Here is a 13,406-nt window from a genome sequence, read left to right on the forward strand (position 1 = left end):
TGCTAGAGGGACCAAGACATTGATGGTCTTGGATGCTAAATGAAGCAGTTTTGATCTTATTTTATCAGAATACAAAACCTTAAAAAAAATAAGCAAAAGAATAAGAGATAAAGACTATCTGTTAGGAACATAACCTTAGCAGTAATAGGTAGGATAAATGAGAGGAAATAGAGATTAAATGGGGTGACCAGCAAGAGACACATGAAAAGATGCTTCCCATCACTGTCCATTAGGGAAATGCAATTCAAAGCCGCAATGGGATATCACCTTACATCTGTCAGAATGGCTAAAATAAAAAAGAAAAGAAACAACAAGTGTTGGTGAGGATGTAAGGAACAAGAAATCCTCATGCACTATTGGTGGGAATGTAAGTATAGCCACTGTGGGAAGCAGTATGGAGGTTCCTCTTAAAAATAGAAATAGGGACACCTGGCTGGCTCCGTCGGTTGAGCATCTGACTGTTGATTTTTGTTCAGGTCATGATCCCAGGGTCGTGGGTTTGAGCCCTGCATCAGGCTCTGTGCTGAGCATGGAGTCTGCTTGAGATTCTCTCTCTCTCTCTCTCTCTCTCTCTCTCTCTCTGTCTTCCCTCCCCCCACCCCAACTCCTTTTCTTGCTCTCTCTCTCTAAAATAAAAAATAATAATAAGGGCACCCGGGTGGCTCAGTTGCTTGGGTGTTCGACTTCAGCTGAGGTCATGATCTCGCCGTTTGTGGGTTCGAGCCCCACGTCAGGCTCTGTGCTGACAGCTCGGAGCCTGGAGCCTGCTTTGGATTCTGTGTCTCCCTCTCTCTCTGCCCCTCCCCCACTCAAACTCTCTCTCTCTCTCAAAAATAAATAAAACATTAAAAAAATTAAAAATAATTAAAAAATAGAAATACCATATGATACAGTAGTTCAACTACTGGGTATTTACCCAAGGAAAACAAAAACACTAATTCAGAAAGATATATGCTCCCCTGTGCAGCATCATTTACAATAGCCAAGATACAGAAGCAACCTAAGCGTCCATTGATAGATGAATGGATAAGGGAAATGTGGTATATATGTACAATGGAATATTACACAGCCATAAAAAAGGTGAAGTCTTGTCATTTGAGACAACATGGGTGGACCTAAAGGGTATTATGCTAAGTTGGTTAAGAGGGGATGGGATAAATGGGGGAAGGGGAGTGGGAGATAATAGGCTTCCCGTTATGGAGTGAATAAGTCACAGGAATAAAAGGCACAATATAGGGAATATAGTCAACGATATTGTAATAGTGTTGTTTGATGACAAATGGCAGCTATGCTTGTGGTGAACATAGCATAACATATAGAGAAATTGAATCACTGTGTTGTACACCTGAAACTAATGTAACACTGTGTCAACTACATTCAGAAAAATTAAAAATAATAATAACCAAAAAATAAAATAAATTGGGGTGACCAGTACGGAGGTTATTGGAATGTTCTATGCTAGTGTGCAATAAGGCTTGAACAGAGGCAGCGATGATAGTAGTTGAAAAAAGTAAATAGTTCTTAGTGGCTGAGAGGAATGGATATCTTGTAAAAGGGAAAAAATACAGACAGAAGAATAAATGAGGGGTTAGTGTGGAAGGATAATAGTTTTGAATATGTAGAGTTTGAAGTCTTCAGGGCAAGTGGAAATAATGTGTTAGAGCTCAGAGGTAAAGGCTGAAATATTAAAGTGAGAGTCAGTTTCGGAAAGGTAAAAGATGAAGCTATAGGGGAAGTTGCCATCCCCAAGGGAGAGGTGGCTGAGGCTAGAAACTAAAGATGCAAATGCATTCATTTAAGCTTTTTCTCTGTACCGACCCAGTGACATATATAACCCAAAAGTTGCTTTTGTGTGGAATAAATCCCACTTGATTTATTGTTAGTATATGTCCCTACAAGTAGAATGAAAGAGGAATAATTCTTGGTGTTCTAATTCTTAATGATTTGGCAACCCCAAAACATTGAGTTCTTACTATCATGAACAACACAATAAACAGCTGGTTGTTTATTGTGTTACAAAGTAATTTCTAGTAGTAGTAGCTAACAGATAGTGCTTATATAGTATCAGACTCTGCTCTGAGTACTTTACTTATACCCAATGTAGACCTATATTACATTGAAGGCAAAGATAGCTAATTCTTCAGTGTAGTAGTGAAGAGTTTGTTTCAAAGCATTCTTAAAAACATACAAAAACAACATTTTAGGGGCTACTTTTTAGTATGAGTGTGAAAAACATGGTATATTTGACCATGCACTTCCTTAAAACAATCGAAATACATTTTGTCTCCTCTTCTGTGGTTTAAAATGCCTTCAACAGGTTGAAAAAATTTAGATAATTTGTTTTACAGAGAGATAAGGGTCTGACATTTAACACAACCCCAGGTGCATGTGGTTTCTTAAAAAATGTCAAAAGGGTCATGTGATCTTAGTGTACAAAGTCAGAAAAACAAGATCTTTTTGAGTGTCTTAACTGAAATGGAGCATAAATGAAAATTCCCAATATAAAAAGCAAGACATTATTTAATTCTTCTGAAACTACTTTTGTTTTTTTGTCCATTTTTTTGTTAATGTTTGAATTAATAACATCTTATTACATATTTTGCTAAACTTTTTATAGTAAACTTATTCAACCTGAAGGCTATATTTGTTATTTTCATACTGACTTTGCGAAGTGAAGTGTGGCTCTGGGAGTAAGTCAATGCTTTAATAAGGATATTTTTTAAAAAACATTTTAAATATTACAGATTTGTTTGAAGTGCAAGTGGGATAGATTTCATCATAATAGAAACCATAATTTTCTTTATGAAGCTAATTTATCTACTTTCAGCAATAATCTTTATCCGAACTATCCAAATTGGAAATTGTATTGTATGTCTCCTTTTGGGAAAGAAAACTTTCATGAATATACTAGTTTTACACTTAACATTTTATTATAAATATAAGAGCTGAATAAAATGAAGACTTCTCTTAGTTCTTGATGTTATACCCATTTTGAATATTGGTGGTTAAGAAGATTTAACTAATGAGACTTGGCTATTAATCTTACCTATCATAACCCTATATTTGTGTTCTGATTGAACAAATGTGATTAAAAGCCTCATGTATTACAAAGGAATTGCTTAACTTTTCCTCTATAAGCTTATTTTGTTTTATACAATACATTATTATATCTGTTTTTTAAACAGTATTATTGTTTAAAAATATTTTTTAAACAGGAAGTGAATAATCACTAAGTTCCAACACGGAAGATAAGAATTCTGAAGATTTGTAAGATTTATAAGCAAGGAAATGGTGACACAGCTGACTTAATGAGGCAACAGATTCAATGTTAAAGAGGACAAAAGCGTCCATAGCTCCTCATCCTATACCCCAACTGTGCCTTTTACCACAACTAAAGGGCTAGAGTCACATCCTGTATAACTCAATGGGAGTTGTATTTACTGAATTATTTCCTTGAGGATAGATGTTTGTCATAGTTTAGTAAACACCCCAGGAAAGTGTAATTTTACTGAATATATTCATGATGATCTTTAATTAAAACATATTAAGTTACTTTTTTTGAACAATAATTACAACTATAATACTGGGAATAAAGAAGGTACCTATATTTCTCATTGTATCAAATAATCTTTCCACCCCTATTCCCTTCCAGTAATCATCAAGAACCACATTTGAAATATCTCAAATTTTGATTTACATTTTCTGAGAAATTTATTAGAGAGGAATTCTGTTCATTTGGAGATTTACTTGTGAAGCCCAGCCAGGTCAGCTCCTGGCTACTTCCAGAGAATATTACAAGAGAACATACTTACCAAGTACCGAAGAAGTGCCTTCTGAGGTTGGCCATCTGTAGGTTCCTCTGATAGAGAACAATCCTGGATGTCATAGATTGAATAGCATATTAAGACCCAATATAAAACTCAATAAATAGAAGGCATACTTTATGGTGGTTTTTTTGTTTTTTTTTGGATTAGGTCTAAACTAGATTTTCTAAATCCCTTAAACCACTGAGACTTACAGCTGAATTGTATTCTGATTAGGAAGAAAATGGCATAAAGGAAGTAGGGTGCCACTTGAACACAAACATTTATCTTACTGAAATTTACTCCCTGTTAATTACTGATTACTCCCTGTTGATTAGCATCAGTTGGGTTTGCATTTAAATAAACAATTAAATCTTATTGATTGCCCATAAATCCTCAGATTCAGATTTCATTTTAGTGAAAATGTAAATTACAGAAAGATTCATTTATTCATTCACAGAAAGCCAACTGCTACAATAGTCTGACTTAGGAGTTCCAGACAATATTTTAAAAGCTTGGCTTTAGAAATATAGTAGGATTAATATTTCATAGATTAATTGTTCACCTTCATTCACTTTCCTAATGGATAGGTAACTGGGTCAGAATTTTGTTTTTTATTTTTTTAAATTTACATACAAATTAGCGTATACTGCAACAATGATTTCAGGAGTAGATTGCTTAATGCCCCTTACCCATTTAGCCCATCCCCCCTCCCACAACCCCTCCAGCAACCCTCAGTTTGTTCTACATATTTATGAGTCTTTTCTGCTTTGTTCCCCTCCCTGTTTTTATATTATTTTTGTTTCCCTTCCCTTATGTTCATCTCTTTTGTCTCTTAAAGTCCTCATATGAATGAAGTCATATGATTTTTGTCTTTCTCTGACTAATTTCACTTAGTATAACACCCTCCAGTTCCATCCACGTAGTTGCAAATGGCAAGATTTCATTCTTTTTGATTGCTGAGTAACACTCCATTGTGTATATATACCACATTTTCCTTATCCATTCATCCATCGATGGACATTTGGGCTCTTTCCATACTTTGGCTATTGTTGATAGTGCTGCTACAAACATGGGGGTGCATGTGTCCCTTTGAAACAGCACACCTGTATCCCGTGGATAAATGCCTAGTAGTGCAATTGCTGGGTCATAGGGTAGGTGTATTTTTAATTTTTTGAGGAACCTCCATACTGTTTTCCAGAGTGGCTGCACTAGCTTGCATTGCTACCAACAATGCAAAAGAGATCCTCTTTCTCCACATCCTTGCCAACATCTGTTGTTGCCTAAGTTGTTAATGTTAGCCGTTCTGACAGGTGTAAGGTGGTATCTCATTGTGGTTTTGATTTGTATTTCCCTGATGACAAGTGATGTTGAGCATTTTTTCATGTGTCGGTTGGAAATCTGGATGTCTCCTTTGGAGAAGTGTCTATTCATGTCTTTTGCCCATTTCTTCACTGGATTATTTGTTTTTTGGGTGTTGAGTTTGGTAAATTCTTTATAGATTTTGGATACTAACCCTTTATCTGTTATGTCATTTGCAAATATCTTCTCCCATTCTGTCAGTTGCCTTTTAGTTTTGCTGATTGTTTCCTTTGCTGTGCAGAAGCTTTTTATTTTGATGAGGTCCCAGTAGTTCATTTTTGCTTTTGTTTCTCTTCCCTCTGGAGGCGTGTGGAGTAAGAAGTTGCTGCGGCCAAGATCAAAGAGGTTTTTGCCTGCTTTCTCCTCGAGGATTTTGTTGGCTTCCTGTCTTACATTGAGGTCGTTCATCCATTTTGAGTTTATTTTTGTGTATGGTGTAAGAAAGTGGTCCAGGTTCATTCTTCTGCATGCCACTGTCCAGTTTTCCCAGCACCATTTGCTGAAGAGACTGTCTTTATTCCATTGGATATTCTTTCCTGCTTGGTCAAAGATTAGTTGGCCATACGTTTGTGGGTCCATTTCTGGGTTCTCTATTCTGTTCCATTGATCTGAGTGTCTGTTCTTGTGCCAGTACCCTACTGTCTTGATGATTACAGCTTGTATGCCTCCTGCTTTGGTTTTCTTTTTCAAGATTGCTTTGGCTATTGGGGGTCTTTTCTGGTTCCATACAAATTTTAGGATTATTTGTTCTAGTTATGTGAAGAATGCTGGTGTTATTTTGATAGGGATTGCATGGAATACATAGATTGCTTTGGGTAGTATCGACATTTTAACAGTATTTGTTCTTCCTCTCCAGGAGCATGGACTCTTTTTCCATTTTTTTGTGTCTTCTTCAATTTCTTCCATAAAGTTTCTATAGTTTTCAGTGTATAGATTTTTCACCTCTTTGGTTAGATTTATTCCTAGGTATTTTATGGTTTTTTGTGCAACTGTAAATGGGATCAATTCCTTGATTTCTCCTTCTGTTGCTTCATTGTTGGTGTATAGGAATGCAACTGATTTCTGTGAATTGATTTTATATCCTGCAACTTTGCTGAATTCATGAATCAATTCTAGCAGTTTTTTGGTGGAATCTTTTGGGTTTTCCATACAGAGTATCATGTCATCTGCGAAGAGTAAAAGTTTGACCTCCTCCTGGCCGATTTGGATGCCTTTTATTTCTTTGTGTTGTCTGATTGCAGAGGCTAAGACTTCCAATACTATGTTGAATAACAGTGGCGAGAGTGGACCTGACCTTAGGGGGAAAGCTGTCAGTTTTTCCCCATTGAGGGTGATATTAGTGTTGGGTTGTTCATATATGGGGTTTATTATCTCAAGGTATGATCCTTCTATCCCTACTTTCTTGAGGGCTTTTTTTAAGAAAGGATGCTGTATTTTGTCAAATGCTTCCTCTGCATCTGTTGAGAGGATCATATGGTTCTTGTCCTTTCTTTTACTGATGTGATGAATCATGTTAATTGTTTTGCGGATATTGAACCAGCCCTGCATCCCAGGTATAAATCCCACTTGGTCGTGGTGAAGAATTTTTTTAATATATTGTTGGATCCAGTTGGCTAATATCTTGTTGAGGATTTTTGCATCCATGTTCTTCAGGGAAATTGGTCTATAGTTCTCCTTTTTAGTGGGGTCTCTCTCTGGTTTTGGAATCAAGGTAATGCTGGCTTCATACGAAGAGTTTGGAAGTTTTCCTTCCATTTCTATTTTTTGGAACACCTTCAAGAAAGTAGGTGTTAACTGTTCCTTAAATGATTGGTAGAATTCCCCTGGAAAGCCATCTGGCCCTGGACTCTTGTTTCTTGGCAGATTTTTTATTACTAATTCGATTTCCTTACTGGTTATGGGTCTGTTCAAATTTTCTATTTCTTCCTGTTTCAGTTTTGGTAGTGTATATGTTTCTAGGAAGTTGTCCATTTCTTCCAGATTGCCCATTTTATTGGCATATAATTGGTCATAGTATTCTTTTATTATTGTTTTTACTTCTGCTGTGTTGGTTGTGATCTCTCCTCTTTCATTCTTGATTTTATTTATTTGGGTCCTTTCCTTTTTCTTCTTGATCAAACTGGCTAGTGGTTTATCAATTTTGTTAATTCTTTCAAAGAACCAGCTTCTGTTTTCATTGATCTGTTCTACTGTTTTTTTGGTTTCAGTAGCATTAATTTCTGCTCTAATCTTTATTATTTCCTGTCTTCTGCTGGTTTTGGGTTTTATTTGCTGTTCTTTTTCCAGCTCTTTAAGGCATAAGGTTAGGTTGTGTATCTGAGATCTTTCTTCCCTCTTTAGGAAGGCCTGGATTGCTATATAGTTTCCTCTTATGACCGCCTTTGCTGTGTCCCAGAGGTTTTGGATTGTGGTGTTATCATTTTCATTGGCTTCCATATGCTTTTCAATTTTGTCTTTAACTTCTTGGTTAGCCCATTCATTCTTTAGTAGGATGTTCTTCAGTCTCCAAGTATTTGGTACCTTTCCAAATTTTTTCTTGTGGTTGATTTCCAGTTTCATAGCGTTGTGGTCTGAAAATATGTGCTTTTTTGATCCTCTTAACTAGCTCTTTTATTATAAGGCATAATAATGAAAATTTATCAGTTTTTTTTTCTTTTCCTTTTCACAGGAACACCAGTATATTCAGTAGTGTGGGGCCCTGATTCAGAAAAGGTTCTTTACACAGCAGGCAAGCAGCTGATCATTAAACCTCTTCAACCAAATGCTAAAGTTTTACAGGTACTTCTCAGGTATTTGCAAATTGTTATCAGGACCTGCTGGACTGCTAAATAAGAGGTCACTTTCTTAGGAGTCTCTTTCTTCTGGGTGGTCTCTTTATGTCTGACTTTTAAGTGTGTGTTTTTATTAGCCTTTATTACAGAATAGGGGATATCTGGTTATGTTTCTAACAAGGTTCACTTCCTCCTTATCCAATTTACATTATTCTAGCAAATCATAAATGTGTTTAGAGTTACTAAATTGTCTCATGATTTGGCATGGCAGGCATCTTTAAATTTAGCACAATCAGCCTCACATGTATAGATTTAAGACAAAACAGGGTGAAATCATAAAACTTTAAAAGTTTAGACTGTGTTTTTTTAATCATTATAACTAGCATCCTCCTCCTCCTCTTCAACATCATCTGTTCAATACACTTAAGCTTTCTCTAAGACCATTGCATTCTTTGGTATTTTTAGAGTGGAGAGGTCATAAATGTAATGTTTAGAACAAATTAGGTATATATAATTTTACCAGTTATATAGAAGCAAAACAATGGTGGCAGTTAAGACAAGTCAGAGTAGGACAAATTAATGGGAAACCTTAAGCCTATATTCAGTATTTTGATGTTTGATTTCATTGTTAAAATGCAGAATCATATTTTATTTTGATAATGACACAGTGTAGTGTTGGTAATAAAAATATAGGCTTTGGAGTTTGTCACATGGTTTTAGGATGTTCACTTATTTATCTAAATGTAACTTTAGGCAAGTTATAAAATATCTTTGATTCTCAGCTTTCTCATCTCTTAGTTGTGATGCTAATACCCACTTAGTAGGATTGTTGTGAAGATTAAATGAATTAAATTGCAAAGTGCATAGGACAGTGTATACAATAAGCATATTGAGTGCATAGAGTAAGCACTCAATATAGAGTACTCATTACTATAGTTATTATTATGAGTTATTATGTCATCTCTACCTTTTAGTCAGCCCCCAATAAACTAGAGCCAAGGAGGTCAGAAAAAAAAGATGTAGAAATGACTGGGTCTTGAGTAAGGGATTTGGTGTTAGAGACTGACCAACTACAATGGGTATAAAAGTGATTTAAGAAGCAGCATCAGATTTAATAGCTGAGTAGGTAATAGATTTGGGGAGTAAGGGGATAGAAATGTTATTGAGTTTCCATATTGAGTTTCTACAAATGTATTGAGTTTCTACAACTTCTATGTAGGTTATGTTATATATATTTTATAAAGTCAACATGCATTTAAATTTTTACTGCATGCAGAACACTCTGCTAAGAACTATGTGACAAACAAGAAATAGAAGATACAGGTCCTTGCTCTAAGGCAACTAAGGTAAAAAATTTGGGCAAACAGAAGAAGCTGCAAAAGAGAACTAGTTCTGCCTGCCTTTAGTCAAACTCCTTCCACACCACTCAGACTCCAAAACTCTACTTTGAAATTGTACAGCAAAACAGGCAAGATGAATCTTTAGTTTATAGTTATGTGATTTATTGAGATACCTGTAATTAGGCTTATATAAATGAAACTCAGGAAGTTAAATTATAGTTTAGTGGTCTAGTAGAGCTTATGGGCCAGCATGTAGTGGAGGGAAAGAAAAGTATCCATTGTCAAAATTCAGCTAGAGTGGAAGAAGAGTTGAAGTATAATTAGTAACTTAATGCAAATTTTCTTTTTTTTCTTTTTGGTAAACTAAAGCTGCAGCAGTTTTCCTTGGGCATAAACACATTAAAATTTGTATTGTCCACAAAAGGAACGCTTAATTAATTCTTGCTTGTAGAATACAGTTCAAAAGTAAATACCTGATTTTCCTTTAAAGCTCTAGGGACTCTTTTAGAGACCCAGAAGTTGGTTTTATAGTGAAGAGACTTTTTAAAAATTTATTTATTCAGTGAAAATGTAGTGCATACATACTATATACCAAGCACCATGCCGTGTGTGACATAATGCAAAGTGAAACAGAACAGTTCCTGCCTTCAAGGAGCTTGCTTCTGTTCAAAGGAATTTCACAGATTGTGCAATTCATGGAGATATAATTGAAAACTGTCTATGCCTTATGTATAGTATATAAATATATGTAATATATAAACTGATAATCCTAAATCATAGTAGAAGAAAAGTTTAAATCCTATTTTATTCCTAACTTTTGAATATGCAAAAATTTATTTTTACAGCTTTGAAATGAGACTCTTGAGAATCTGTGTGTGTGTGTGTATCTGTATATACCCATATCTGTGTCTATGTTTTGTTGTTTTTGTCCTTGCAGTTTATTTGAGGACATTGTATTAAGTTGGCAGTAAATTGTGTGAATTACTGCTTTTTAAAATATATTATCAAAACATTTGTTTTTCAGAGTGCATATTTTTTATATATCTTCAGTAAACAAGCTATGAATTATTGCTTCTTCTTAGAGCTTATTTGACCCTAATTTAATTTTACTCTGTGTACATTAAGAACAATAGGTTGGGAAGGGTCAATAGAGCCCTTAACATTGGTTACTCTTTGATGTGAAGTTAATTGGCTCAGACATTAAAATGTACCTTATGGTCTTCAAGGAAAATTAATTCTTTTTAAGTTGTATTATTCTGCCTAAATATGATAAAAGATAGCTTTTTAATTACTTGTGGTAATAGCTAAATGGACACGTGGATTGTATTTAAAAAGCAAGAAAGCATCCATGCTTACTTTCTAGATTGCCAATTTCTGGGTGACATACACACACACACACACACACACATATATATATATATATATGTATATATGTAGGCATTCTCTTTCTCTCTCTCTCTCTCTCTCTATATATATATATACAATAGAATATGTACGTATCTGTGGAAAACATCCTTTTGTTATATGATAAATGCAGTAGCAGTTTCTTATAGAGTTCAGTGACTACTCTAGAGACATTCAGGTAAAGAGAATGAAGCTTAGGAAAATATGCAGAGGAGAATGAACAGAGTACTAAAGAAGATGATCATGTAATAAAAGTTAAAAAAAAGAAAATTAGTAAATAAGAATAAAGGCATTATCTTTGATTGGATAAACTGTATAGAAGAAAGCAATATTTGGATTCATAACACTGTTATCACATACATGTCAAACTTGAAATAGTTCAACAGCAAGAGATTTTCCATCTGGAGTCTAGGCAACTGAAGAGATTTATAAGGATGTAAGCTATATAGTGGATGTCATAGTGCTAAGTGTTTTCATTACTTTAAATTAGAAATGAAACAAGAAAATGAGATTATACATAACAGCTATGAAAGAAAGATAGAAATCTCCAAGGACAGAATGAGAGAATCATTAGGCAAAATGTCCTTTATTAAAAAAAAAGCAAACAACTTTTCAGTGCTCTTGAAGTTATAATTAATATCTTACTTTTTTCTTATAGTGGAAAGCTCATGATGGCATTATTTTAAAAGTAGATTGGAACTCTGTCAATGATCTAATTTTATCTGCTGGTGAGGATTGTAAATATAAGGTATGTAACATTTGAATCTATCACCTGGATGAAAGAATTGAATTTAGGTGAAAAGTATTCAGCATATAAGAATATGCTTTTAGTCCTTCACTTTAGCTACATCTTGTAACTATAATAATTCAACAAATTGATATTTTATAATTTTAAGTGATATTTTAAAGTGTTGACTTTCTCATTGACCTCTCTCATTGACCCATAGAATTTGACTTAATGAGTAGCAACATAAATGCAACTTCTAGTTTTGCTGAATATTTAAATCACCCTTAGTTGAAGTTTTAAAAATAATTTTTACTGGCTTATTAAACATTGTTTATTTAGCTTCAGACCAAAATCATTTATAATAAAGAATAAGATTTAATGTAACTGGAATTAGAGGAAATTTAATTGAAATAAATACTTGTAGGGAAAGTTGATAGAGCACTTACTGAGAAAAAAATTTAAGCAAAAAAACAACATCTCAAAAATGTATTGTTAAATTTAAAAGGACTCAAGGTGTGTAGTTTATATGATTAATCAAAGATGTGGTGAAATTGGAAAATTATTATGTTATCATAAAGTATTTTTTGTGATATATAGGTTTTAAAGAATACAGCTTTTCCCCCTTGTGTGGTAGTAAAGACATTTAATTACTATTATTATAAAGTAATGATTTATGAGTCTTTAATTGATACCTTACTGTAGGACAAACTTGTCTGTAATAATGTGGTGAGTGTTATAAAAGATTTTTTAATTTGCTGTTTTAGGTATGGGATAGTTATGGCCGTCCTCTGTACAATTCACAACCTCATGAGCATCCTATTACCTCAGTTGCCTGGGCTCCAGATGGAGAATTATTTGCTGTTGGATCATTTCATACTTTACGCTTGTGTGATAAAACTGGGGTAAGTTATAATGGTGAACAATCACAGATGTGCTGTCATAAATGTGGTAATGCATAACACACCTGGTTCACAATCTTTAAAAAATATTTTCAATGAATGCATTTGACTGCATCTTTCTGATTTGTCTTCTGAATATACTGGTTCAGTCAATTCCAGATTTATGGGACCATACAGTTTGAAGAATGGGTATATTCTTTACTATTTTTCTTTCTGGAAATACTTTAAGCATGGTTATGAAAGATGGAGAAGTAAAGATTTCTACTCAATCAAAAGGGAGAGTTCAATTTTAAACTTTTTTTTTTAAACTGTCAATATGTTTCATATAGAAATTTTGCATATGTTTGGTATGGAATTGATAGTAAATTTTAAAAATAATCATCTTAAAACCAGAGAAATTGGGTTTTTGTCAAGAATTCATGTTTGAATACATGGGGGACTTGTTCCTCACAAGAGAGTGCTCTTCATCCAAATTCTGTTTAGAAATTAGGCAAGCAGTGAAGCCCAAGAGCATTTACCCACTGTAGTTGAATAATGAGTTATTTCATCAAAGTGTTCCAGAAGCAGCCGAGTTTGGAGTAGGGTTATTCTATACTATTCCTAAATAAGAGGAAATCACATAATTGTTCTGTGGCTTATTTTCCTTGAATGCAAAATAAGACAGTTAACTTACAATTATTAAAGCTTTATAAATGATCTATTAAGTTTTCTGGTAATTTTTTTTGTGCCACATAAAATATGAAGTCTTCTGCCTGGCTTTATAAACTGTCTGAACCCTGGTGCCATAAAATCCATTTAGTCTTTTTTCCCCACAGCTCCCTAACTTGTATCTGTGCTCAAATCAGTCTCATGAATCTCCTCTGCCCATCATTAACATCCTTACTTATCCTTCCTTTCATGGAATGCTCTCACCTCTGTCTTATATTTACTGAATTCTACCCATTTTTTTAAAAAAAATTTTAAATGTTCACTTATTTATTTATTTATTTAAATTTTTTTAACGTTTATTTATTTTTGAGACAGAGAGAGACAGAGCATGAATGGGGGAGGGTCAGAGAGAGAGGGAGACACAGAATCCGAAACAGGCTCCAGGCTCTGAG

The 13,406-nt window shown here is 34.2% G+C and overlaps 1 protein-coding gene across 1 annotated transcript in view; it reads left to right on the forward strand.

Annotated features, from left to right (window-relative positions):
* The window catches only part of IFT80 (intraflagellar transport 80), a 125,255-nt gene that overhangs the window by 18,024 nt on the left and 93,825 nt on the right, over positions 1 to 13,406 (forward strand). Inside the window, exons 4-6 of the mRNA XM_049628623.1 lie at positions 7,834 to 7,943; positions 11,339 to 11,428; positions 12,172 to 12,309. Coding sequence (XP_049484580.1) covers positions 7,834 to 7,943; positions 11,339 to 11,428; positions 12,172 to 12,309 — 338 coding nt within the window. The remainder of the gene's footprint in view (positions 1 to 7,833; positions 7,944 to 11,338; positions 11,429 to 12,171; positions 12,310 to 13,406) is intronic.

This window comes from Panthera uncia, chromosome C2, assembly GCF_023721935.1.
Source record: "Panthera uncia isolate 11264 chromosome C2, Puncia_PCG_1.0, whole genome shotgun sequence".
Classification (NCBI taxonomy): domain Eukaryota; kingdom Metazoa; phylum Chordata; class Mammalia; order Carnivora; family Felidae; genus Panthera; species Panthera uncia.